At 40.2% G+C, this 27,086-nt stretch overlaps 3 protein-coding genes and 1 long non-coding RNA gene across 10 annotated transcripts in view; 2 read left to right on the plus strand and 2 right to left on the minus strand.

Annotated features, from left to right (window-relative positions):
• Positions 1-72: 72 nt before the first annotated feature.
• LOC124398876 (zinc finger and BTB domain-containing protein 39) lies at positions 73-7,013 on the minus strand. 2 transcript variants are annotated; one of them, XM_046869354.1, is made up of 3 exons: positions 6,535-7,013; positions 2,514-4,050; positions 73-2,012 (listed from the first exon to the last, which is right to left on the minus strand). In XM_046869354.1, the coding sequence occupies exons 2-3, from the start codon at positions 4,017-4,019 to the stop codon at positions 1,113-1,115; spliced, it is 2,406 nt and encodes an 801-aa protein (XP_046725310.1). In that variant the 5' UTR covers positions 4,020-4,050; positions 6,535-7,013; the 3' UTR covers positions 73-1,112. The 2 variants fall into 2 exon arrangements, with proteins under 2 accessions (XP_046725310.1, XP_046725311.1); XM_046869355.1 differs by having other exon boundaries at positions 6,531-7,013.
• LOC124398881 lies at positions 4,057-8,610 on the plus strand. The gene is made up of 4 exons (XR_006928142.1): positions 4,057-6,058; positions 7,007-7,105; positions 7,699-7,814; positions 8,481-8,610. It is a non-coding gene; the product is annotated as an uncharacterized LOC124398881 (long non-coding RNA).
• Positions 8,025-26,301, minus strand: agap2 (ArfGAP with GTPase domain, ankyrin repeat and PH domain 2). Of its 6 annotated transcripts, none has more exons than XM_046869346.1 (19): positions 25,964-26,301; positions 16,893-16,951; positions 16,551-16,638; positions 15,748-15,833; positions 15,492-15,633; positions 15,260-15,394; positions 14,926-15,047; positions 13,612-13,752; positions 13,289-13,372; positions 12,245-12,349; positions 11,645-11,810; positions 11,457-11,564; positions 11,185-11,325; positions 10,862-10,921; positions 10,422-10,570; positions 10,241-10,331; positions 9,921-10,143; positions 9,125-9,383; positions 8,025-8,726 (listed from the first exon to the last, which is right to left on the minus strand). In XM_046869346.1, the coding sequence occupies exons 1-19, from the start codon at positions 26,130-26,132 to the stop codon at positions 8,520-8,522; spliced, it is 2,535 nt and encodes an 844-aa protein (XP_046725302.1). In that variant the 5' UTR covers positions 26,133-26,301; the 3' UTR covers positions 8,025-8,519. The 6 variants fall into 6 exon arrangements, with proteins under 6 accessions (XP_046725302.1, XP_046725298.1, XP_046725297.1 ...); XM_046869342.1 differs by lacking the exon at positions 25,964-26,301 and adding an exon at positions 18,984-21,166 and having other exon boundaries at positions 11,185-11,322; XM_046869341.1 differs by lacking the exon at positions 25,964-26,301 and adding an exon at positions 18,984-21,165.
• Positions 26,021-27,086, plus strand: part of tspan31 (tetraspanin 31) — an 11,135-nt gene continuing 10,069 nt past the window's right edge. The window contains exon 1 of the mRNA XM_046869357.1: positions 26,021-26,136. Coding sequence (XP_046725313.1) covers positions 26,125-26,136 — 12 coding nt within the window. The 5' untranslated portion in view covers positions 26,021-26,124. The remainder of the gene's footprint in view (positions 26,137-27,086) is intronic.

Raw genomic sequence — 27,086 nt, forward strand, 5'->3', positions numbered from 1 at the left:
TGTTCTCTGGTTCGAAAATTGTACAACTCCATGTGAAAGGCTGAGAAAATCAAGATCACGCCAACACCTGCGCATGTTCGCCAGTTCGATTTTATTCAGAACGAGTACGAAACAAATACAGTCGAGAACAAAGTAATGCACTTCTATTTCGAATGAAAACACTTCTTACAAAAGATAATGTGTCAACATAAAAAGCTATAAATAAATAAATAGTTAGAGATCTTAAATTGTATGATAAGGTACTGCTTTCACAATAAAAAAATATTACACATTGTGGAATTCGCCTGCTTAAAAGAGGCAATAGGTACCTTTTTATTTTCATTTTATTTTATATTTTCTTCTGAAATTGCTGTTGGTCCTGATCCTGGAGAGTTGGAAATGACGTTAAAAATGCTACTTCTTTCTGCTGCTTTGTCTTGCTGTTTTTTTGTGTTCCAATTGAATTAGCAAGTAACTGATAAAACATGATAATAAAAGTGAACACTGAGGACGTCTGGGGAATTCTATCAAAAGAATTCCAGAACTATACTGACTGCACAGGATTTGTTTTGACTACTTTATTTTCACTCTTGCTTCTTTAACGCGTACTTCATAATACAAGCACTTTGTGCTGAATTAAAAACACAATGTACAAAATGGCGTGACTAGAACGAATAAAATATAGTGTAAAAAATAAATAGTAAATTAAAGCACGACTTGACCCTCTGTAAGAGGGCGATAGAGCAGGGCACAGTCTTACTGTATATCCTGCCTCGTCTGTACGCTTTCTGAATCTTCCGTTTCTTCTGCAATGCCCTTTCTCCAGAGTCACTGGTGATCCAATACGCCGTTGTAACACGTCGAGATTATATACATTTAGCTTATATTAATTACAGAATGAGTAGAAAGGAAGAACATCACGAGGTAATTCTAAACTAATCATCGAGACCTCACATTCACAGGAGCCCTCAAGACAAACACTGCCATCAAGTGGTGGAGCAACAACGGTACCTACTTCAAACTCTGGTCTCATCACGTGGAACATTTAATAGTGTTCTAATTCTACTTAGTCCTCAATGGCAGTCACGGATAATGAGCAAGGTCCTAAGTATGGAGGCACATGAGTATTCCCCTCAGGTGTCCAGGTTGGGGAGAGGCTCTTTGGAATGGTCGTTGTACATAAAGGTCTCCTCGATGTTGAAGTCAGGAGGTAGGTGATCCTTGTGGAGTTCCATGTGCGACGAGACCATCTTGAGCGTCGAGAAGTAGAGGCCGCACACGGTGCAGCGGTACATCAGGGCGCCAGCGTGTGTCTTCAAGTGGCAGATCATGGTGGAGCGGCCACGGAAAAAGCGCAGGCACACCTTGCACTGGTAGGGCTTCTCTCCCGTGTGGATACGGAGGTGGTAGGTGAACTCGCCAGAGTGGGCGAAACGCTTGCCGCAGTACCTGCACCGGTACCACTTCTGCTTCAGGACGGCACCTGCTTGAGCACAACCGGCTATGCTGCCATTCTGTAAAAGTCCTGCAGGGAAAGGCATACCAGCTTGGATCATTTTGTCTGGGATAAACGTGCCCATGCTAAAGCCCAGGCCAGTGAGTTTGCTAATGCCTCCGGGCTCTAGTGGCGAGGAAGAGGAGGAGGAGAACTCCAGTGGCTGGTCTGCCTTGCGCTTGATTGGCCATGCTTGGGGCTCGCTAGGGTGCGTGCTCAGGTGGTAATGAAATGCTGCATCCGAAGGGAAGGTCTGTGGACACAGGAAGCACTGAAACTCACCCTGTCCTTCTGTACTGCTCTCCTGACTGCAGTCATCTTCTCTGCCTGCGTCACCTTGGTCAGTGTGCAGGGCTAAGTGTGTGTCCAGTAGGGGCCTCTCCAGGAAGGGGCAGGCACACTGTGGACAGGAGTAAATGGCAAGAATGTGGGTCAGCGTGTGCCATAGAAGGGCACATCGCGTGGGTTGAATTGACTGGCACACACCGCAGCGCAACGTCCGCAAACACACGTGGACCTGTACATGCTCCCGGACAGCCTGAAAAGGAGATCATATATTATGTAGTTAAGAAGTGGTATTTTTATTATATCTATACAGGAAAAGTACAACATGCACTATTAATATTATATGCCAAGATATATATCAAGATGCTTTGAAACAATAAAAACACAGAAAAAATACAAAAAATAAAAACACTGAGACAACTGAACCCTGTCGGCCGCTTGTAAAAGTCAGGCATCTCACAAGGTGGGAGATGCGTACATCCTGGCAGCGTCCCAGCAGAAATGTTAAATATTTGTATAATTTCGGCGTATCGCTATTGTCGACCAAAGATCGAAAAATTGTCAAACCATTGGAACTTTCGGACTACCTGTATCCAGTATCATTTTTCCATTGAAAATTAACAACCTGAATGAAGTTTTGCATTGCGTCACATCAAAACCAATAAATCTTGTTAGCATTTCAGCCGATTCTCAGGAACAACAGAGGTAAAAGAAATAAGATTCAATAATTTAAACAAAAATTTAAAACACAGACCTTTAAATCCTTAGGAATGGATTTCGTGCACACAGAACAGTGCATTTCCCCTCCAGACCCCTGAGTTGTGTTCATGAATTGCTCTGGCATTTGGGGGACGCAGCGGGCCACTGACTGACGCCTGTGACGGATCAGTTCAGCCTCGGTGCAGAACTGCAACTCGCATATCTCACAGGAAAACAGCAGGATGCCCACGTGTGTGAGGGCATGAGCGACGCTGGATGCTCGGTCAGGGAAAGAAGCACCGCACACTCGGCAGCCACCCGTCTCAGACAGGTGCGTCTCTGCATGAGTGCGTAAGACACTGTTATCCGCGTGCAACAACACGCCACAGGTTTTACAGGGCTGTGATGATGGTGCCAAGTGGCCCTGATTCACAGAGATGCCGCTTCTGCCGTTCTCTATGCACAGAAGCTCTTCGTCGTCCTCGTCTTCCTCGAGGTAATTTTCTTCATCGTCGCTTAGTTCGATTACATCCCCTGCTAAAGCTCTCCAGTGCTCTCCGTCCTCTGAAGGCCCATCGTGAAGGCTTCTTTTATCTCCGTCGTCTTCTTCCTCAAACAACATGCCGTCTTTGACTGCCCCGACCCCAAGTCCAACGCCCCCTTCGACCACTCGAAGCTGCAGGCTATCTAGTGGATCACCAGAGGAGGAGGATGGGGCGCAGGATTCCCCTCCAGCCTGTGCTGATGAATCAGGAATGGAACACGCTTCAGGATTCGCAGGTTTGTTGACATTAATAATGGCTTGTTCCTCTGAGCTGTGGTTTCCATCCACTTGTTCTTCTTCCTGTTCAGTTTTAAGCTGCAAGTTGAGAGCTGGGAGGATCTCAGAAACCTGAGAGTGGTGATTATCCAATGAACTCCGTTTGTTGTTTGCCAGCTGGTTATAGCTCATATGTAGCTGAAACCCATCCTCTGCTTTTGGTGAGTGGGTAAGTGAGAGGGGGGGCACATGAGAGCGGTTTACCCTGTTTCCTCTGCTTTGAGGAAGGGGGGAAGGTGCTACCGGAGTGGGAGCAGCAGGAGACGACAGAGAAGAGCAGGATGCCACGGATGAAGAGCACATGGAGGCAGCCATAGTGGTAACACGGGTCATGTCCGTTTCCACATCTCCATCAGAGCTCTTCATATCTGGGAAGGTGGCGTGGCAAGCCCGCACCAACTCCCTGACACCCAGTCGTTCTGCCAACTCGTACAGCACGCCGACATCTATCAGGTCAGTGAGGATCTCACCCGTGTAAATAAAAGTCAACACTTTTTCAAAGTTGGCTGCAGAAATGAAGTCCAAAGAGAATGTAGGAGGAGTGCCACCCTGGCCATACGCCCCCCTAGATAACAGACTGCTAAAGTGAGAGCTTGCACATGCAAGGACTGCACGGTGTGCAGGAAAGGACCTTCCTCCAACCTGCAGGACCACGTCGCAGAGGATCCGTGACAGGCGGCAGCGGTTCAGCTCTGATAGAAGCAAGGCCGCATGGCCTGACCTCTGCAGTCGGATCCGCATGCCTGCCAGCGTGGCGTTAGGCTCAATTTAACTGCAACACAAACAAAGATAACTCATGTGAGATTAAAACTGGCTCAAGTTCATATCTTGTGCAAAGATTAACCGTAATAGAAATCCCCAAATTTTAGGCTTAGTGTTTTACCTGCTCTAACATACATACACTATGCTGTTTAGGAGTCTTGAGAAGAGAAAAATATAAACAAACTCTTAACCACTACTATGCTGACATAATGCCCAACAAATTCTCACACATGAAATACTGCAATTAAGAGTCACTAAGAGTCACTAACAGCTGAAACCAAATTCCTTGTATGTGTCAACACACTTGGCCAATAAAGCTGATTCTGATTCTGAACAGATGAGTTACAGCTTTCACCCTGCTCGAAACACAAGCTAAGCTGGTCAAGCTGGTTTTTAGCTGGTTATTACTTGCCCAAATTTCTCATTTCTTGAATAAATTGATTAATAAATGTTTGGAAACGATTCCTCGAGTAACTTGAGCAATTCAAATACAAAAAAAACCATTATTTGTTCAGTCTATTGAACTACAACACGGAGCACTGTTTCCCCACAGACCACTTTTACTAACGCACCACCCGCTAAACACCAGACCACTCTGGGGTCTTATTTAGAAACGTGGCATAACGACACTTACCATGCAAAGGTTGTGATTTAAAAAAAAAAAAAAAACTTGACGGGAGAATGTACGCATCTGTAAATAAACTCTTTCAACGCGTTGCCACTCGCACTACTTCTTTTTATTAGTGATTCCACTGCTGTGGCCACCAAATAATGTTTTCCGGGCCTTCACCTCGTCTACAAGTGTGTGTATGTCAGTGTCTAAGAATTGCTCTTTTCTTATATGTCCCTATTAATCACCCTAACGAAAGAAAAATGGCATAACAGGCTCATTAATATGGTTCATCATTCATGAGGTGGTTTGCATTGACTATTTATAGTTAAAAGTGGCCATGTACAGGGTGGGATTTGAGGCTGATTCATGTACGCATATGATTAATAAAGAGAACTTACAGGTTGCAGGTGTGTGTATTTTTGGGCGTATGCTATTGTTGACTTTTGGGCACAAGTACACTTTAAGTAAGAGTCCTACACACAGTTTTATAAATGAGAACCCTGGACAGGTAAACATAGAAGATGCTGAAGAAAGAAAAATGGAAGAACATGGAGAAAACAGTGAGGGGTGAGGAGAAGATTCAGGCCAAAGAAACCAACAGAAAGTTTCCAACATTTGGGATCATTTCAAACTAAATTAAAAAGAAAACAACACATTTAGATTTTTTTTAAAGCAATCTGAAATGGATTTTTCTATTATATAAGCTACAAGGTGGCACAGTGGTGCAATCAGTGTCTCTCACACCTTCAGACACCCTGGTTTGATCCCAACAACTGTGTGTATAAAATTTCAGTGTATGTCCTCAGTGAACGGTTTCCTTCCTGTTCACCAGTTTCATCCCACTTCCAAAAAACTAGTCAGTGCATAGACTGGTTACTTCGATGTGCATGGTGCATGGGATCAAGGTCCCTTTCAGTGTCATGGCTTATTCATGTGATAGGCTCCATCACATCCCTGACAAAGATCAAGTGGTGGTGGGGTTTTTTTTTAACTAAAAGTGAAGGTATGAGTCAACATGTCAATGATGCACCAGTTGGCAGAGTTGGTCTACAAGCCTACCTCAAGCTCAAACTAAAAGGAATTTGTCAACAGAGGTTGTAAAAACCACTTTAACCCTAAAAGTGTGTAGGAGAATCTCAGGACTTAAAGTTAAAGTCTCCTTGAAGCCACCTGGACCAGCCAATAAGACGTGTCCGGGGCTCGCGCGTCTCCTCGTCAGTGATCTAAATCCCTCGCGCGTCTCCTTGTCAGTGATATAAATCCCTCGCGCGTCTCCTTGTCAGTGATATAAATCCCTCGCGCGACGCAGAAAGATCTAGAATAAGGCAGAAACTTTTTACCTCAGACTCGACTGACAATAAAAACACTCATTAACACAAATGTACGTGTTCGTATAGTAAGAAAGGTAGGTTTCTATCAAGAAAATAATTATAACGAGGCCTTAAACGTACTCTAGTAAAAAAATAAATTTTTATAAATGTTGGATATGAACCTTATATTTTATATTAATAAATAAATAATTAAAAAACCTCCCAAACTGAATAGTTTGCTTGTTTGCTAGTTAGCTAGCTACCGAGTACCACAGAGAATTAGCTAGCAAACAAAGGGGACATTTTTAAATGTAGCTCTATTAAAAAAATAATAATAATAATAATACAAACAATTCAGTATTATAGAAACAATGTTTTATATCAACAACAAATCAGCTAATTAGAAACCCGGCCTCGCTGTGTATAATGCACTGGCTAGGGAGCTAGCCTAGCATCGAAATGCAAGTGTAAAAGACCTGTGCTGAGCTAGCTAATAATAACTAGCCGTCTACTAATTGTAACTATATAAAATATATATATATATATATATATATATTGTGTGTTTACCCACACAGCGGCGGTAGTTTGTCTTCAATGAAGAGTATTCCAGTGTTGCAGTATTTGGTTTTATCAGCTCAGGCTTCTGTCTTCCCCAGCCATGATTGCTAGCTGGCAATAGATACTGAGCCAAAGCCCTTACCGGCTACCAAATGAGCAGCCAGATGTGAAAACATGGTTTACATTCCTTATGAAAATTGCAAGCCTTGTTGAAAAGGCAGTACATTGCATTTAGATAACCCAAGTCAAGCATCATTGTTCAGAATAGACATCTACAGTATATTCTGTAAAAAAAAAAAAAGAAAAGAAAAGAAAGAAAAAAGGTGGGGGGAAAAGATGGTTCCACGAAGGAGATAGATGGGAATTTAAATGGTCCTTGGGGAAAAAAGTGCATCCTTTATCCTCGGCAGGATTGTCATGACCAGGTGACAACAAATTTAATAGCAGCGTTAAAATGCCTATCAAAAGGAATGAACCTGTTTCAGAATGCAGGGATGTGATGTCAAAGAGAAGAGGACTTTATTCAGCAGCTATGAAGTCAAGCAGTCCCATGGAAGCACCAAAAAACTGACAACTTAAAGCGTGTAAGGCCCATCTTTTTATTTGCCCCCCCTCTACCACCATTATCTTCTAGCTAGGTTTTTTCTGACTGAGAAAAAAATAACGATGACAGCATCCATCCATCCATCTCTGTTTGTTGTTTTTTTAAGTAGCATCACATGTTCATGGTCTAGGATTGGATTTTTTGTTGAGGTCAATATGGAATCGGTTAATCATTTAATCTGAAAATACTGATTTGTCCAAGTACCTCAAAGATAACGTGATATAAAAGGGTAAACAATTACTATAAGATAAATGGCAAAGTGAAAATATGAAAATAAAAGCTTAAAGACCATGAATTAGGACTAAAAAGAGCAAAACTAGAGTCCTATCATTAAACAGTGCCACCTATAAATCTTAAATTCATGTAAAAAACATATGCACCCACTGGGTATTTTGTCATAATTGTTTTAAGTAATCAACTAAAGAAAAGCCAGCAGTCTCACATTCATACTTGATAAGGATTTGGTAAATAATCCTCAATGGATGAGCAAGTTCTAGGTCAAGTCAATGCTGTCTAATTTTTAACTCGTGTATTCATTTATATATATTTAATAACCACCTTTTTTCTGGCCAGGGCCACCGTGTAATTAAAAAATCATTCAGACCCTGTTTTGGGAGGGGGAGGAATAAACAGGAGCATCTGAAGGAAGCCCACATAGGCATAAGGAGAAGACATGAAACTTCACAGAGGTAGAAATCTAAGCTCTGGACAAACTGATCGATTTAGATAACAAGATGTAGAAGGGAAGTGTGGGTAGTTTTGAAGTGCACCTATATAATGACTCATAGAAAGATGTTTCTGATGACATGTTAATAACGTACATATGAGTATAGAATTCCAGACTTTGCCTTTGCACAAAAGCCCAAAAAAGATCAATAGAAATAAAAAGTTAACAAAAATTTTAAAGATTTAAGTTTATTAAGTCTAGTACTTAGAAACGTTGCACAATGACAAATACTATTTGCTTCCCATACAAACACAGTGGCCTCATTTCTGTTGCTTATTATGAGGAACAGTATTTTGAGTCATACATAATGTTGAATGGATCTCCACAGATTGCTCAGAGAAGCTCTCTAGGCTACATTTGTCTTTATAATAGATGTATAATTAGCATGTATAATATTGCTTTTGAGTCGTTGAAACAGTATCAGTATTTGATTTCAAGCTGGCTTGATAATTTTATTTTATACAGTGACAAAGTAGGTTTTATTTTGCCTGCTCTGAAGAACCTAAATGGACATATATGAACGAGGACAGAGCAAAACATCCACAGAGAGAGAGAGACATACATAGTTAGTTTTTTGTTTTGTTTTAACAAAATGAAATAAAAACTGTTCTGTTTTTTTTTTCCACAGAAAGGAAGAATCTTTGTATGTCCAAGAAGTTTTTCCAAGTTATGAGACCCTTCTCCTGGAATTGTTACGTCCAATACTGGTGATGCTACTTTTGCGGGAGAGAATGGGAGTTGGCGCAGTGGGCGAGGGTTCATTGGGGCAGCCATGTTGGCGAAGGATATCCACACACTCTTGGCTCCCAGCTTGTTGTGCCAGTATTAAAGCTGTTTGGCCTTGAGGATTCTTGGCTTTCACATCACTACCATACTATACGGAGAAACAGACAAACACTTCAATCACAAAGAAAAAGCACATAAGATACACCAGCCATACGTTATTTCATGCTGTAAGACACTTAACAGTCTCAAGGAACCAATAATAGATCAATGCAACATCTTGTTTTTTTCATAAACAGCATATAACAAAAGTATTAGAGCAAGTATGGGATTGGTATTGCTTTCATATTTTGATATAAATGTTATGAATCAATTCTGTTTATTTAGCAGTTTTTGGAAGGAGTCTCCATTATTAGTATATAGTATTATAAGTAAAAGACAAACATCTGTGTGACATCACTCCTTAAATTACTCAAGTAACAACTATTATTGGCCCATGTGGACTGTATTTCTATTATCACTATATCCTTACTGTCTGTCAACTCTTACCCAGACCAGGAGCTGAGTCATGACCACATCTCCAAGCTGGCAGGCTGCGTGTAAGGGGCTCTGAGGCTGCATCTGAACATTAAGCTGCTCCTTGGTGCTGTGGGCTAAGAGCAGCAGGAGCCTGGGAAGATCTTTGTTGGTGACAGCACTGAGGAGCTGCGATGATGTCACCTCACCTGGGCTCTCGTCCTGAGTTGGCAAGGGCGCCACAAACACCTTCTGCTCATATTTAGCCCGAATCCAAGACTCCCTTTGCTCTCTGGATTTTTACACAAAAAAAAGGCATAGGAAAATTTTATTCTGTTAAGATTTTTTTCTGCAATTGTTTAAACAGACTGCCCCTATTTTTCTTTTAATTTAATCAACCAGTAGATGGCAGTGAGGCTTTATGTCTACTACTCATCAAAATATGTACAACTGAGTTATATAAATATATCAATATAAAGCTATCAATAATAATGTTGACGTAAAAAGCAAGCATTCATCCCACAAATAGCATTTTTGCTTTCACATTTTTCACTCACTAAGTAGGCTTTTGATATGACAAGGTTTTACTTGAACACGAGCTTGGAATGGAGTCATTACACAAATTATTGTTGACAAATTACGTACAATTTGTTCTGCGAACTGGGATTCCCCCAAGACCAACATTAACCTAATTAGAATGAAATTACAGTTCTAGATTCCCTGTGGCATTTAAAAGGTTTTGGCCTGGGTTATGAGAAACAGCAGCGACGGAATCATTTGCAGTTAATTACAATAGTTTATACACAAGACCCCAAGAGGTCCTGCTTACCTTGTCGCCTCAGGTGTCGGTTTTTGGCGTCCTTGCGTACATTTTTCCCAAATGCTGTTGGCCATGTGGTTGCCTATTGCCATTAGCACCTTGGTGAGCTCACTTGGCCAGTCGTCCAGGTCCAAGGAACGGACTCGGGACAAGTGAGTTCCAAGGTTCCTGTGAATTCCTGAGCACTCGATACATATCAGTGCTCCCAAATTTAGACTTGCCCAGGTGGGACCTGGTGAGATAGGAAGAAGTTAAATCTCTAATGTATGCTAGACACACTCTATCGACTCTTCATATGATTTTAGTGATACATTAACAAGAAAACTCACATGGTGCATCACAATCCACACACAGATTATTTCCTTTGGCATTGCGAATGGCTTGTAGTGCTACAGCTTCACTCTGGCTGCTTCTCCGAGGCTGGACCACACACATACAGACACACTGGTCAGATCAGTTTGTCGGATTTTAGTTGTCCGAAGAAATTAATGATGTGAGTTACAAACCCACCTTATTTCGACTTTCACACAGTTGCAGAGAAGCGAGGATTTGGCTTTCGATGGCTTGCACCCAGGCATCCCTCTCCTCCTGGTTCTGGGTGTCAAAGTGCCAGGTCTGTGCTGTGCTTGATATGATAATAAAGTCTGCGTTCTCCTCCTCTGCAAGGTGAAGGCAATATTTATTTACCAGAGAGAAATTAATCGATGGAAGACACTCACTGAACCCCCTGACTAATATATTATTTTCTCATTATAGTGACATGAGCCTGAGAGAGGAAAAGAACGGAGGACAGAGACAGCGTGAAAGATGACTAGAGTGGTTCCATCCATTTGTGGTAATCTAATGATGTGTCGTCATGACTAAGGGATGGGAAACATCAACACAGTACAGAGCAACAGCCAGTCACGCCGAGTTCAACTGCACACCTCATCCACACAACTTATTATTACCTGTTCTGTTAATGTTTCTCAAGCTACCAAAGCTTTTCAATTTCCACATTTTGCGCTTGGCTTGCAGTGCAAGAAATTAGCCCGGGGCAGCAGAGGACAAAGGAAGCGGGAAGTGGAAGAGAAAAGGAAAGAAGCAAGAGAAGACGTAAGTCATAGGAAACAGTATAACTGTTAAATCGTGACAGACACGACAAAAAGGAGGCAGAGGACAAGCAGGGAAATTTAATCAGGTTTCATATAATGAAATACTGTCCGAATGATCTATTTGGTTTTATTATCTAGTAATTATATTTGGAAGGGTTATCAAGCATTCTGGTGCTTACCATCAGCCTGACTGGCTGCAGCATCTCCTTTGACGTTTATACTTTTCTTCCTTTTGGTTTTCTTCCTGTCACTCATGGGGGACGATGGAGTAATGTCTTTCCCCAGAGCAGGACTTGTAGCCCCCTCGATGCTTGACTCTGCTAGGTTGAGGCAGGAGGTTAAACGTTTAGAAACTAAGCCGGTTTCACATCTTATTAACTTTCAAAAAGTTAAATTAATGAAGTTTCTGCAAGCTTTTAAAAGGCTGCATTTGCAGAGCCAATTTACATACCCATGCTAACTGCCTTATTGGACAGGGATGAAGGACAGCGTTTGATTTTATGTTCATCTTGAGAAGACATTACAGAGCCAGCTGCTTCATCAACAGTCAGAAGATTTGCTGGAAAACAAGTCACACTCTAGGTGAAGATTTTGGTTTGAGATGGTATCTAAAGAAACAAAACAGTCCACTTCACTCACATGGGTTTTCCACTTCAGATGCTGGCTTGTCTTTTGCAAGGCCATTGACCCCAGGGGCAGGAGTAGAGGCAGGTGGGGGTGCTGCCCTGTGTAGCCGTTTACCCGGGACTTTCACAGTTACACGCAACAGGTCCATCTCCTTGCCATGGGTGTTCTGCCTATATTCCTGCAAATGGCCGACACATTCTAATTGTTCAGTGTGAATTAAACAGGCTATGAATTCCTGTTTTTTTTTTTTTTCCTTAATTTTGGCTTGATTATGTTAAGACAAGTCAGAAAAAAATAATGTGTTCTTCAATTGACTAATGAAAGTGATTAGAGTTTTTTTGAGGTATAATATTAATACATGGTGTTTGGAGCTAAAAACATCTTAAAGCTACATCACACAAAAACATTCTAGACAATTGTGTATTTTCAGATTTGTGACAACAGTTTAGGGGAAATCCAGATGTGTTCAGGTGTGGTATATAGAGTATAGTGATGTGGTATATAGTATAATATGTATTTCTGACCGGTAACCGCCAACATTTCTCAATAAACTATAATCAACGGACCATCTGAGAAGAAAAAAAGGTTTAGATAATTGATAATGGGTCTCACATTGATGTTTGAATGATAAGTGAGAATGCCGTTGTTGGTGAGTGTGACAAGCTTCTTCTTCCACTCCTTGTTCAGAGAGCGTTCACTGCGTTTCCATAACGTGCCCTGCCAGACAAAACACACGTTTCAACATTATGATGACGCGTATTCAGTCAATAAAGAAAACTAGACCAGAGCCAAAACAAATAACTATAAATTGAATGAAATCCAAAAACTGGCAATGAATTAAAAAAAATAGAGAGAAACTTTCTGTGAAGATACAGAGCCTGTCAAAAGTTTGGAAGCACCTAGTTTTTCATGATTTTTGACAGACACATACGTGTTCCTTTTGTTCATATGCAACAATCTAAGTAATTTAATGGTATGAAGATTTACTTTGACTGAACAAATGTATAAATGTACAGATGTTACTAGATCTTGTCTTAGCATGTATACCAGCTTTACACTTTTTTGGCATCCGGACAGTTTTTTTCTAAACACAGGCTAAAATACTTTGCAGTGCCTCTTGTAAAACTTTCCAAAGGTTATTTTCACTAGTTGTAGATTTCTTTCTGACCTGATCCAGTTCATCCCAGAGCAGTTCAATAGATTTAGATGCAGTGACTGGGCAAGCAATTTAATAATATATAACACTCCAGCTGACTGTTTGCTCTCTAACATCACTGTACAGCGTTATGCTTACAAAGCTTAGAAATGTCTTGTACAGTGATGTTAATTCCAATAAGCCGCAATCCACAATGAGTAGAAATATGGAATGGTTGCCATGTTGGTTCCTTTTACAAAGAAAGACTCCAACAGTCCCTGCTCCAAAACAACTCAAATTATTAAGCTTCCACCTCCATTTTTGACTGTGGGGTAAGGCAGTCTTCTAACATCTTCTTTCCTGTTCTCAATCTTACAGAAGTTTTTCTGCTAGAGCCCAAAATGTAAAATTTGGGCTTATTTGTCCACAGAACAATCTTCTAGGCATTTTTTGTCCAACAACTGCCGTTTAACTAGTTTGCTACATATAAACAAAATGAACATCGATGTGTCTTTGCTTACCTGTCTGATTATAACTGGTTTGCTGCCTCCTGCATCAATTCTGCTGTCCGTAGTTTTCCTCTCGCTATCGCTCCCACGTCGGTTCTACAATGGCAGGCATGAGAAAGCATTGAGGAGCCACAAAAATGAAGATAGCCAAAGACAAACTATGGGATGATGTGAGATGAGATGGGTGAGTGGTTCTCCACTGTCATGCTCAATTTTTAAAACTTTTGATAGTCTCCACTTTTGCATATTAGGAATTACGTTCTCTTCAGTAATCCATCTTCTATATTGGGGTTGCATGTGTTAGGTTTTTAAGCTATGGAGACTGAAGGACTAACCGTAAACAAGGAGGTCCGGCGGCGTGGTACATTTCGCTGAGAGCCTCCCTCTCCCCCTGCCACTCCCCGTAATTCTCTGTGACTTATCACAGGGGTGGAGGGCAAAGAGGAGGAATATTCAATATGACCCCCATTACTTGCCTGAGAGAGTGGGAGGACACAGAGAGAGACAGAAAAGATAGAGGGATGTTAAATGTAACAAATACAGAATGATTTGATGGAGCAGACAAACAAAAAAGATAATGGGGACATTCAAATTGCTGCCATTGTGAAAAAATGTCCCATTAAAATTATTATTATTATTTTCTCTTGACAGATGTCAACTAAAATCGACTAAAAACACTTGTGATAATGAATGATTATGATAGCAGAAATGAATGAGAAACATGAATGAATGAATTTCCTGGATAATTTGCATTTGTTTGTCTGAAAAGCACCTTTATTTAATTCAAAATTGTCCAATATAAATTACAGTATTTATGCATTAACAGTTCCTCGTATTCAGCATCCCCTTTCTAAAGTAGTTATGCTGAAGTTCTGCATGGCCCAATAATTATCAAGTTCATCTTTGTGTAGTTTACAACGTAGAGTTTGCCTGAGGCAGGGTTTTTGGAATATTATCTAGACCACTGCTTTTGAATACAAGCCTAGAAAATACAATCAAGAAACCGTCAAACGTAAATAAATACAGGCATTCCAAACAAATAAAAACACGAATACGTGATATGAATGAGAAAATTCCTTAAATTTTAAATAAACATCTAATAATAGGCTATTCTATTGTCAATATATCGCAGCATCAATAGTTTTGGTAATAATTCATGACATTATTCACTGCTATTTTAGGTTTATTTGAATATGGCTTTTAAATATAAATTTGAAGGATTTTACATTTTAGAATTTTTAAATACTGCTCCTTCTATAGGCAGGTACCAGAAAAGAAATATAAGCCTAAAAATAAGTCCAAGGTTAAAATTGGGGTTAAATGAGACACCAGTAAGTTATGCCCACAAACTCTGCGCACATTTGAAATGATCACAGAACTCCCTGAAAAATCATTGTTATATCTGAGGCCTGAATACAAACGCATGCACTTAATATTAACTTAAAAATAATATTAACATATTATCAAGCGTGTAACTCAACTGTGAATGCAGCTCTAAAAGATTAGGTCATTGATAAGCTCCAGGTTTTATTGTCCAGGACAGACATTGCCAATTTGCTAAACATTTTGATCAAATTATTCTAAACAAATGACTCTAAAATATTCTGAACAAATGTTATGTAAGTATGTTATGTAACAAATGAAAGTACCTGTCCCAATAATGGACCAGACACTGGCGTGGAGGCTCCAGAGTGGCTGGGGGAGTTGGGGAGGGACTTGCAGGATGCTAGAAGGTTGGCCTGCTTCTTACTTGCTACTATCTTCTGGCACACTGTGTGGTAAAAGATTTGATTAATTAATCAAAAATAGCACCATGATGTAGATGCTATGTAGATCTGGAAAGACCAGGGATCGATTTAGTTTCAGCTTAAATGGGATGCTCATCGAATTCACTTCACAAGAGATCGAGTAATTGTAAGTGTCTTTAAAAAAAATCCTGAAGTTTAACTGATCCCAGGCACAGTGTTTCCTAAGGAACCTAACCTTCAGTAAAGACCCGGTCCACGTTGAGTCCATAGGTGGCACAGGTCTCATAATAGGTACAACGTTTCACATCTGCACAAAGCTGTTGCACTCGCTTATCTTCAATAATGCGAACATTAGTGCTGCTAATCTTATCTGGATAGAAAAACACATCATCACATTGGCAGTGAGTAACCCAGAGCTTCTTGTTATCCACATTATAGCATTCATTAGGTATTTGAAAGTCCTGTACCTTGTGTGCCCACTACTGTGAGCGGGAGGTCTGCAGTGTTACGGTGAGTTCCCAGTTCACTGAAGTTCTTGTACACCTCTTGGAAACTGGCTTCGTTTTCCAGGCTAAACACCAGAATAACTGCATCGACCCAGTTGCTGAACTATTTTTCATTAGTTAGGAAAGGAAATTACACAAGAAGGTGTATAAGTGCAATAAAATGATTAATTGGAGATCATTTATTTGCCAAAAAAAAAGCCACTTTAGAAAAAAAAACCTGCGCAGTGGGAAGGCTGGATTCATCTCGAATCAGTAACAAGTGACTCTGACCATCAACCAACACCTCTTTCTTATATCTTGTACCTGAAAAGGGAAAAGGAGAAACTGAGAAATAGATTTATAATCGTACTTCAGGTTTCTCTCTGCCAATAATAGTTTTACTTCAGCACCTCAGTACTGCTGAATCCAAGTATTGGTGATGTCATGGGGTTTGGGAATTCCATCATTTTTTTTTCTTTTCTTATATGATAATATTAAGTAACTCAAGATGCTACATTACAGCTACTCACAAAGCCTGCTTTTATTTATTTATTTTTTATCCCAGGAAAACTAGGCCTGAGGTGGAAAGGTAGTTTGAATGAAATCACCTGTTTCACCAGAATCGGTGACCTTTGAGTTGTAAAACAGCAACATTACTTGCTTTGCTAATGTTTCTCTTCTGTATCAGTTGTTCAGTATGTATTTTGTAAAATCTCTGTGCTGTCTGTGAATGCAGTATTGATTGCGAACTTCTGAATATATATCTGACTTTATTACGGAAAACTGGTAGTGGTACAGGTGCATTATAAGTAGTTGCATGTTTTTTTTTAGAGCCAAAGATTTTTTGACATATAATAAATATGAATATATATAAACGGACTCATTTGCAGCAACTTGACAACTGTAAAACCATACTGTAAGACTATAGTCTGTCTTAAGTCTTTCCTGGATATTAAACCAACAGTGCAGCTAACCACAGCTGGTTTCATGTGCATTTGCTGTATTTGATCACTAGTTTGGGCCAATCAGAGTAGTTCTTACCTTCATGTGACTCAAGGGGAAGATAGCTTCCTGTGATAAACTTGTTTACCAGGGCAGACCTTCCACTCCGCATGCTACCCAGCACCCCCTATATGGAAATAAACTTAGATCAACTGCATGTTCTTTTGTAACAAAAAAAATAAAAACATACACATACAATAACTCTTTAGAGCTATCAGAATTAATCAGGTGTGAAGCAAACATCATTTCCTTCTTAATAAACCTAATGGGTTTTTTTCTAGTGAAAACCAGCTCGAATTTATTTTTGATAAAAAAAAAAAAAAAAAAAGAAACACAAGATGTAGCAAGAGTATTACAGCAATGATTATAGAGTCATCTTACCAGTCTCAGCTCTGATATGGAACGATTTAAGGTCCATTCCTGACTATTAGCACAGGAAGCTGCAGACACAATGAAAGACATACATACTGAAAATGCTAAATAACACCATGCTTGGGGGTAGAAATAGCAGACAGGCTAAAGTCTACTGAACCCTACAGTACAAGGTCAGTTTTAGGAATACAAGTACAAGGTACAAGGTCAAATATGAGGAATTTTTGCTTTTATTACATATGTAAAATGTGTAAAAGAATTTAAAATGTATAAGGTAAGAACAATTAATTTGGTGGCATTTCCTTAGAGAGCACAGTTTTCTCTAAATGTGATGATATCCTCATGTTTTCAAATGTCCTACAGTTTGAAGAATGGATAAAAAATCAGATCCTGAACTCTTAAATTCAGCATGTCTACATTTAAAGGTAAGACGTCCATAATTTCTGTAAGGTTATATATATATATATATATATATATATATATATATATATATATATATATATATATATATGAAAGACACTCTTTTTTTGGCCGGCTGAGTAACCACTTTCAGCCTACAGTTACTCTCTTCCTGACACACTCTTCCTTCCTCTGTGAAGACTGGCTCAGTCCCAGCTGTTTCGCTGTCAACAGTGACTGATGGGGTATTCTGCCGTCTTTCTTGTGATCATTTCATCCATGACTAACCGGCTGTGGCTTTCTCTGGACGTGTTATTGGGCAACTGAGATTCTTTTGTCTCACGACACTATAAATTGTGACTTACACAGCAGGTGAGGTGATACACCTTCAGGACATTATACGCTGTCTGGTCTCTACTCACAAGCACTAGCTTGAGATAAAGAGAGGTCTAGACCCACTATCTAACACTTTCTCTTTGAAACACCAGTCCTTTACATAAAGAGAACATTCCTTCTTCAGACACCCACCCACTCAAATTCACTGTGGGTTCTATGAGGGCATTATGAGGCAGGGCCAGACAGTAAGACCCTTATGCAGATACCAAGCCCTCTATATGCGGCCGTGTATCCGGAGAGCCTGGATAAAAAAGAATGCTCTATCTGTCACATTCTAAAGCCTGCATTTTTTTATTTCCTCTCATTTGGGATGCTTTTCAAAAGGCTCCCTTACCACACACACACACACACACACACACACACACACACACACACACACACACACACACACTCACTCACTCACACACCTATACAACCCCGCTCTTTCTCATTCATTGGACTGGGGACTCTCTCAGTGGCATCATGCAGCCATACAACAGGCAGCTCCATCTGCCTGTTGCCATGACAACCCCACCTCCAGCTGCTCTGTCAGCTTGCCTGGAGGACACATACGTAAATATTTTTGTGCACGCATGCGTTGAGTTTACACACAGACACGCATTTACAAACACACACACAACAGAGACCCACCTTAACAGAGTCGTATTTATGTATTTCAGGATAACGATTAAGTTCTTTGTTCTTATATATACGGCTTGCTAATGAAGGAGCAAAGAGAAATCAGGGAGTAACAAATGATCGGGTTGGACACGATATGAAACTGGAGATTGAAGGAGGAAAATAGTAAAAGCCACCATAAATAATTTGGGCTGTGAACAGGTAGTGGGTGGAACATCAAAGACGGGATTAGGATATGTGAGTCTGTACATGCACAAGCTCTGGCATATGTTTTATCGAATTTATTTGCCATTCCAATGGCTTTGAATCAGGCACCAGAACAGTGGTTGTGATCAGTTAGAAAGGAGTCACATTTCCTTAACTACTGCCAGAGATCCAGTTTTTACTTTAAGTATCATTTAAATTTCCCAAATCTAAACAGTTTTCTATTTCATTAGCTTTAAGACAAATAACTGTTCTTGTATAATAAATTGCTCTATTCATAATTATTAACTATCCTAAGTACAAATGAATGTAATATGGTTTGTTAGGTCCTGCCAATACCTTTCATTTGTCTCTGCCTTTTCCATATCTGTAGTACAAAGTGTCCTTTTATTGCATGTGTGCCGCAAGCATTCATTCATGCATGTGTTTGTATGCACACTTTGAGTTTTAGTCATGAATGGTTGTGGAGGTGGGCTTTCCTACCTTCATCCTCACTGGATTCTCTCTGTAAGGAGCTAGGAACTTGGGGAACCATGCCAGCACTTGATGGGACTTGAGTGCTCTTGGTAAAAATTCCACTAATAAATTTGAGCATTTTGCGCTCACGAGTCGAGGTCCCCTGCAACTGACCTGTCCTGATGTCTGATGCTATTTGTCCACTTTTTCCTTTTAGAAGGTCCTCAGACAGACAGTTTAGGTCACTGTTGTCCAGTGTACGACTTTTTCCTTTTCGCTGGGGCTTGGAGACAACAGTGACAGGAGCTGGAAGAGATGTAGACCCTGACTTCAGTCTCTCCGCTCTGGGACTTTGGGTCCGCATGGCTATGACAGCTTCTGTAGACATTTTATCCTTATTGCCCCCTTTCTGATCTTCTTGATTGGGTTTGGCCTCACACACAGCCCAGGAGGCTCTGAACGTGCTGGGAGCGGGGCTGGCAGGGGACTGGATCCTTGTTCTGCTGTCCTTACGATCCAGACTCTTAGAGGAGGCATGGATGCTGTCTCTGGCCTCTCTTAGTTCACGACCACTTAGGGCACCACTATGTGTCTTTAGAAGTGAAACAGGTCGCTTGTTAACACGTCCTACACCATCGCTCGTGGCTGGGGGGTTGGATGGTTCAGTTGCATCCTTGGATGTAGATGTTTGAGATGCTTTTGTGGCTTCTCTTGCCCCACCGTTTTCTGCAGTGGATGAGGTTATTGATTTTTGCCTGTCACTGGGTTGTGCACCATCTGTAAAAAGTGCTTTATGGTCCCTGGGGCTTGGAAGTATTTCCTGTTCAGTTTTGAGCTGGGTACCTTTCCTTGCTTCTGGCTCAGTGACCTCCTCTTTTTTCGGATCCCTTTTGCCAGAGTCTGCGTTTGGAGATATTTGTTTTCCTCCGGCATGACTTGTGGCCCCCTCCACACTTTGCCTGGCCTTTTCCATCCCATGATCCTCAGTTGTCTCCACCTTCACCAAGGTTAGGGAGATGAGGTAGGTGGTTTTATGCTGTGATACACCAGTTTGCTCCATGAGGTCCAAGTTGGTTAGACACATAGACACAGACATATATTATATTGGTGTGTGGTGAGCAGATATTCTGGTTTAATCCCAACTGATAAAAATATTACAAGACATTTTGAAGAAGAGGAGAGAAGATTGTTTGAATGGTGGTTTCTTCCCGTAGGCTGGACAAAATTCCGACTTTGTGTCCTTTGTGCTCGTTAGCTGCTCATCTTCCACATGTGCTAAAGCCTTGAAATATTCATTTCCCTTTGACTGGGATAGCTCTTCAGTTTTAGGGCATTTGAGCACACTGCAGCTCTTCAACCACAACCTTCGTAACCTTCCAGCACATGACACATGTACATTTAGTGTGATGGACAGGGATATTACATGTTTTTCCCCCTGTAGATTAAGGCATGCTGTTTGTAGCTGTACACCACAGTGTGGATGCTACCAGACAGAAAGGAGAGATAAAAAGAGGTGAAGCATGCAAGAAGACTACCTGGAACATGGATCAGAAAGAGAAGCTTAGGGGAAAATCCAGAGAGAACAATTCCAGGCTTTCCACGAGCAGTCTATCTATTATGATTCCTGTGATCTGAGATTTCCACCATGCGCTTCAGGCAGCAAGGATATTAATACAGCAGACTTCAGTGTCAAGTACCTGCGCATCCTTGGAGTCCCCGTGCCTAAAAAACTTCACCGTAGGTCAAGACTTGGATCAGTCATCTGCCTGGAGCACAGGAATTTTTCAAATCCCTGTGCTAGATGCTTTCTATAATGCCCACTCTGCACAGATCACAGACGGAAAACCTCGCTTCACTCTCCATCTCTTTCCTCTCCCTCTGCCTGCCTGCCTGCCCTTGTCAACAGCCAGACAGTGCACAGCCTCTTTTTTCCACAGAAATTCTCCCCTCCCCGTCTCTCTCTCTCTTCCTCCCTCTCACCATCCTCTCTCTTTCTCTATCACTGGGAAAAAAAGGGATAGGCGATGATGTGCTTTAGAAAGAGGCGGGCACACCACTTCACAGGACGAAAGCCAATAAAATGCTGGTGAAGCAAAGGGGGAGGAGTCACAGTAAAACTAATCAGCAAATGAGAAAAAAAATCAAAGAGCAGCTAATAAAGACAACAAATCAGTAGAATGTCTATTTTTTTTATAAACAAACAGCAGCGTAGTGCTTCACTTATCAGCAAGTGTGGTTTGCAAGCTGCGGTATCCACACACCACTCCCCTCCACCCCCACCCCCCCTCGGCCGATGAGGCAGCTTGTTACCAAGGTATACTGGAGCATAAACTCCTCCTCCTTTTACCACCTCTGTCTACTCTTTATTTAATCTCCATCATGGTCTGTTTTCTTTTTTTGATTTTTACTGTATGTATTAGGATTTGTAGTTGCCATTAAATAAGCACTTGGAGGTTTATTAGGGCAAATCATTACTGATGTAATTTATCAGCATTTTTATTTGGGTATCCACTCAACATTCAAGAAAAATAAAAAAATAATTGGTTTACAAGGGGCTATTTTTTTGTACCTTACCCTCTGTATTAAAGAGCAAGTGTAATACTATCAGCAGGGCATTAATGGCAGCATTTTAGAGATCAGAAATGTCTTGCACTGAGAGAACATCTGCTCTGGTAGAGCACTTATCTGATAAGACTTTTTCCCACTATAGAGCTGAACAGCCCTTTTTAAGCATGGTAGTATTGTTCTTCTTGAATGAAGGACAGCTACAAACAGGTTTAAACGAGATCAGATGAATTTATCAAAGGATCACTCAGACCCCTCGCTACATATGTTACATTTGCAATACATCTCAATGCATCATAAGCAACAGCAAAAGACTTTGTATTCACCAGTGTAGCAAAGTTCATGGTTTTGCATGGAAGTGAGGTACCTGTTATGCCATGTTGCAAATAGCTTGGACGTTTTAATCCTGACCAAGTCTCCAACTCATTTGTATAAATGCAGCCCAACACTTGCAAGGAACCTCAACCATGCTTCACTGTTGCCTGTAGACACTCAATATTTTACCACTCTCCAGCCTTTCAGTGAACAAACTGCCTCCTGCTATGCCAAATATATAACATTTTTGACTCATCAAACAGGAGCTCCTACCATCATACTTTGCACCCCAATTCCTATGTTTGTGTGCATAGTTGAGTCGCTTTTTTTCCATGCCTTAGGTATGACTTTTTTGGCCACAATTCTTCCATGAAGACCACTTCTGCCCAGACATTCTTCAGACAGTACATGGGTATACCTGGGTCCCACTGGTTTATGATAGTTCTTTGCTGATGGTAATGCTGGACTTCTTTTGGCTTCTTATCCGTCTTTTATTTGCTGCATGATGTTTGCTTGTGTATGGTCCTCGACATTGCCTATTTCTTTGTGTTCCTTTAAAACATCTTTAAACCCCAGTCTGCTTTGGCAGGTCTTCAATGTTGGGAGAGACCTTGCTGATCCAGTAGAACTACCTTGTGTCTTTTTGCTGTGCTCAGTCTTGCCATGGTGTGTGATCTGTGATATGAAACTGTCTTTCACAACCTTGACTAAGTAGAGTTTGGCTGTTCCTCACCCATTTTAAAGCCTAAACAACTGTTTATATTTCAGCTAATGACTTTGTTTCAACCTACATATGAAATTGATGATCATTGATGAGCACCTGCTTATTGTAATTGGTTAATCATACACCTGACTTCTATCCTACAAAAATAAGAATTGAAAGCCAGAGGGTGGTCACACAAAATATTGGCTTGATTTCTTCTGTTCACTCACTCAAAATAATCAATTAAGAAAAAAAAATAATAATAATAAAAAAAAATAATAAATATATATATATATATATATATATATATATATATATATATATATATATATATATATATATATATATATATATTATTTTTTTCCAGTTGATTATTTTTTTGGAAAGCATTCTTACTTTACAGCATTTCTTCACACCTGCATTAATTGATTTGCAAGTGCTGTACATAATGATCAAGCAACATCTCTTTACATATACATTTCTTGCTATTATCCTCAGCATCTGCTCTACTTTGAGGCTTAGATGAAGGCAGTGATTTGTGACAGTGATTTATTTGCACATTGTGATTGCTAATAATTATTTATGATAATATCTATACATGGAAATTGATTTTTGGTGAATTGATATGGATGGATTTCTGTTGTTGAAAGTTTTGTTTGGACGGTGCAGATTTCCACGTGTTCCTATAAGTTTCCTATAAGTATGTGTTCATTTTCAGGAATTGTAAAAAGATTTCAGAGTATCTGTAACTCATTGGCAGAGTATTTGGGCTGAAGCTAGTCGCCACAGAAGACAGATCTGAGCTACCATATGGACATTGACATCCATTTTGTCTGTCTGCATGTGATAGGATCAGCATAGAAGGATGATAATAACAGAGTAATTTAGTTCTAAGCCAAAAGCGAATCGCATTTCTCTGTTTGGTTAAGCCATTGGAGTAACAGAACTGGCACTTGTTTTTATGTTTACAGTGTTTTCATGCAGGTTTCTTTTACTTCCTCTATCAGCACACACACTTTACACATTTTAGATAAAATTTAGCCTAATGGTCAGAGATAAAAACATTCTTACTAAATTCGATAAACAGTTCACAGAAGTCATATAAATCCAACTTGCATGTTTTCAGTAAACAGAGGGTGAGGTGACAACGAGCAGTGTCACATACAGGACAATGACGTAAAGGCGATGCATCCGTTCCTGAAGTCACTGTCATTTTTCTTTGTATTTTCTCTTCCTGATAACGGACACTAATCATTCACACACACACACACACACACACACACACACACACATACACACACACACACACACACACACACACACACACACACACACACACACACACACACACACATTAATCTGTAAGGTGAGCAGGCTTGGCCTAAAGTAAAAACCAGATTGTACTTGTATGACTTGTACTGTAGGACCCTCTGATTTACTTAAAGAAAATGTGGCATAGTTGTTGAATCAGTCCTGCTACTTGCTGATGGGAAGTGGGTTTCATGTAAAAAAAAACAAAAAAAAACTTGTTATTCAGCAAATAACCACAGACTCTTGGTAAGGATGATTTTACAGTCTTCATGCATAGTGAATGATGAGTTTAAGCATGTGTGCCCACAATTCAGCAGCAGAACTCTACAGTGCTTTATAACTAAGTAATACTTTATATCTGTTTCTCTTAATAGCTCTTATTTAGATTTGAATCAGAATCAAATCCACTGTGTCAATAAATCTCTAAATGGATTTCTAACGATGCTGTCTTTTTTAATATTCACGAGTTTTTTCCACTCTCTTGCGTTTTGCTAAAAATATCACATTCCTTCAATCACCCTTTCAGTCGCACGGCAGTAGGTCCTATTTAAATATGTCAGTTTTAAACGGCAACACCACCATTTCCAGTATTACTGTAAGCCGTCGCTCATTTTTTTAAATTCATTGCTAGTAGGTCATTTTTTTTCTTTTTAGGATCTGTGCATGGTATTGAGCGACCACTTAGATCTTTATTAAATCTGAATCATTAATGAGACACTGCTGGTGTCAGTGCACTGTTGATCCCAGTCAGTAAAAGTATGACTAGTTTGGCCAGCTTCCATAAATAAAAAAAAAAAAAGAGCGTTGCAGAAACGTATTTTTTTTTATCTGCGATCTATCTGATGCTGTTGTCAGCTAGAAGAGCAGTAATTACACACAGGAGAGGAAGTCGTCGGAGGAGGAAGTGAATTATGGCGTGTGTGGGTCGGAACGACCGAATGAAAGTCAAATTAACCATTGTCACAAGATCCTTTGACCGCTCGCCCCTTTCAAACATGTGTGCGTCTGGTAATGCGTAATTGAAATGTAAATTACCCTGCCCTGTATTGGATGTCTGTCTCCTGTCTAAAGGGCACTACGAAGCATAAGACGGCACATAAGATTTAGATTTATATTAATATACAAAATTGTGATATTATAAAATGTTACATATTCTTGTTTATTTTATTTGAAATTCAGAGTACAAGCCTGACGTGTCAGATGGTGTCTGAGATGGAGAGGAAGTGGCTTTTGGGGCAGCGAGACAGGAAATGGGCCCATACAAAAGCCTGCTACCAAGACGTACATGTGAGAGAGATAATCTTGCAACACAAGCCTTTTAACGTTCATATCCACAAGCCCGATTAAATATGTAGACTAATGTAATGGATACGCATTTCAACTTGACTTAATGAGCTCTAGTGAGCCTGCAGCACACACAGGAAGTGATGTGGCAGATATTACTGCTTTACCGGTACATGATTTCTGGGACATCACCTCACTCGTTACGTCGTTTTCCTCTCGACGCTTACAGAAGTCTTAACGTTCGAATTGCTTTAGGCAGCAGTCAACATGAACCCTCAAGATTTGTGATTGCACAAGAAAACCAACAAACAAACACAATTTATCACCCTACATGAGGCGCAGTGCCTTTTTTCTCAGGTTTGCCTTTTGAGACTTGGGAAATAGACTGGAGAATTTTACATTTGGAACATCTTGGATAGCGAAAGACAATATAAAGACATGCATATTCTGTGTTTTTTATTCAATTTTTCAATCTTGAATCATCACACTCAGGGAAGACGAAATGAACAGAAAAGATATGGCTGCACAGAAGCACCTGAAGCACCTACATAAAAACAGGCACATGCAAGGTGACTTGACCCAGATTCTAAAGACTCAAAATATACATCACACATTACATTCATCTCAGTGACGGTCTCCTTCTTCTTATTTAGATCTAGTTTTGTCTTGAATAATAAATTTGGGGTTTTATTCTCTTTTTTTTCTTTCTTTCAGGATTTACAGACTGTTTTCTACCATATTGCAGGAACTACTTATCAGGCAGGATGGATAAAGTTCAGACTCACCATGTTTTCTTGTTTTTTTTTTAATAAGCACCAGGTGGACTCACCTTGCACACCATGGATAAAAACCTTCAGGCCCGTCCTGAGCTGCTGGTCCTCGATTCTCTCCAGCTGTTTCAACACTTTGTTCAGAGTTTTCTGTAGGCTGTCATGCCGCTTCACTTCAGCCCGAATTGCACTCGAATGCACCACCTTAGTTGAGTTATGCATGTTCATTCAGGTGAGTCTGACTAAAATGTCCAAATTTATCCCTGCAACCCATTGGCACGTTTAACTTCTCGTTCCATACTCTCACTCATAACCAGAGTCATTTCGATGTGAGACAAGAAGAACAGCAGAAACGTAATTCAGCTTGCATGCATTTCCTCTGTGTGCATCTGAGTTCACTTCCTGATTTCAAAAAAGCTTCGCACTCTCGTAGTCTGTTCTCTGACAAACAGAACTTTGCGGTGAATTGACTTCAACTGAAAGGAAAAACGCATCAAAGGGTACTTTCTCAGCAGCCACCTCAGGCGAGAGAAGGAAGCTTAGGTTGTTTATCCAGTCGTCGAATAAATATATATTTATAACTCGAGGTAAATATAATGTTAGGAATAAATCGAATATATAAAAAAAACTACTAATACATGTACACTATCTTAATAATGTGTCATTAGAGTTGATGATTGAGATGCACTGGTACACAGTAACCTTGTAAAGACATTCACTACAAAACATGCTGGAAAATGTAATCCATTTGTCTATAAATACACTCTTCTGCTTTTCACTTTGTCTCTCTTGGGAAATCCTTTAAAGGTTATATTCCTTCAGAAATCGAGAATTAAGCAGTGCAGTGGAGCAGCAGGTAGTGCTGCTGCCTCGGATCTTCAGAGTCTCTATTTTAATCCTGAACTTGGCTTACTATCTGGGCAAGGTTCTGCATGCCCTCCAGATTCTCAGGCTTTCTCTCACCTTCAAAAAACATACCAATACGTTGGGTATTTGTATTGCCCCTGGGTGTGTGAATATGTGCACATGACGTCCCGCAATATATTCTTGTCAGATCCTGGGTGTATTCCCACCTTGTCCTTTGTGTTCTCGGGATTGGATCTCTAGTAAGTGTTGATAATCCAGTGAGATTTTCATTCCTACGTTTTTAACGGAAAGTGTCAAATATTGCATTTTACAGTG

Source organism: Silurus meridionalis, chromosome 16 (assembly GCF_014805685.1).
Source record: "Silurus meridionalis isolate SWU-2019-XX chromosome 16, ASM1480568v1, whole genome shotgun sequence".
NCBI classification, from domain to species: domain Eukaryota; kingdom Metazoa; phylum Chordata; class Actinopteri; order Siluriformes; family Siluridae; genus Silurus; species Silurus meridionalis.

Coding starts and splice junctions, on each gene's coding strand:
- agap2 (XM_046869341.1), bottom strand. CDS start 20,052: ATGTCTGTGTCTATGTGTCTAACCAACTTGGACCTCATGGAGCAAACT. Junction 15,834..16,550: donor TCCCCTTGAGTCACATGAAG/GTAAGAACTACT, acceptor TTCCCTTTTCAG/GTACAAGATATAAGAAAGAG. Junction 12,350..13,288: donor AACCAGTTATAATCAGACAG/GTAAGCAAAGAC, acceptor TTTGTCTGGCAG/GGCACGTTATGGAAACGCAG.
- LOC124398876 (XM_046869354.1), bottom strand. CDS start 4,019: ATGCGGATCCGACTGCAGAGGTCAGGCCATGCGGCCTTGCTTCTATCA. Junction 2,013..2,513: donor CCATTCCTAAGGATTTAAAG/GTCTGTGTTTTA, acceptor TCTCCTTTTCAG/GCTGTCCGGGAGCATGTACA.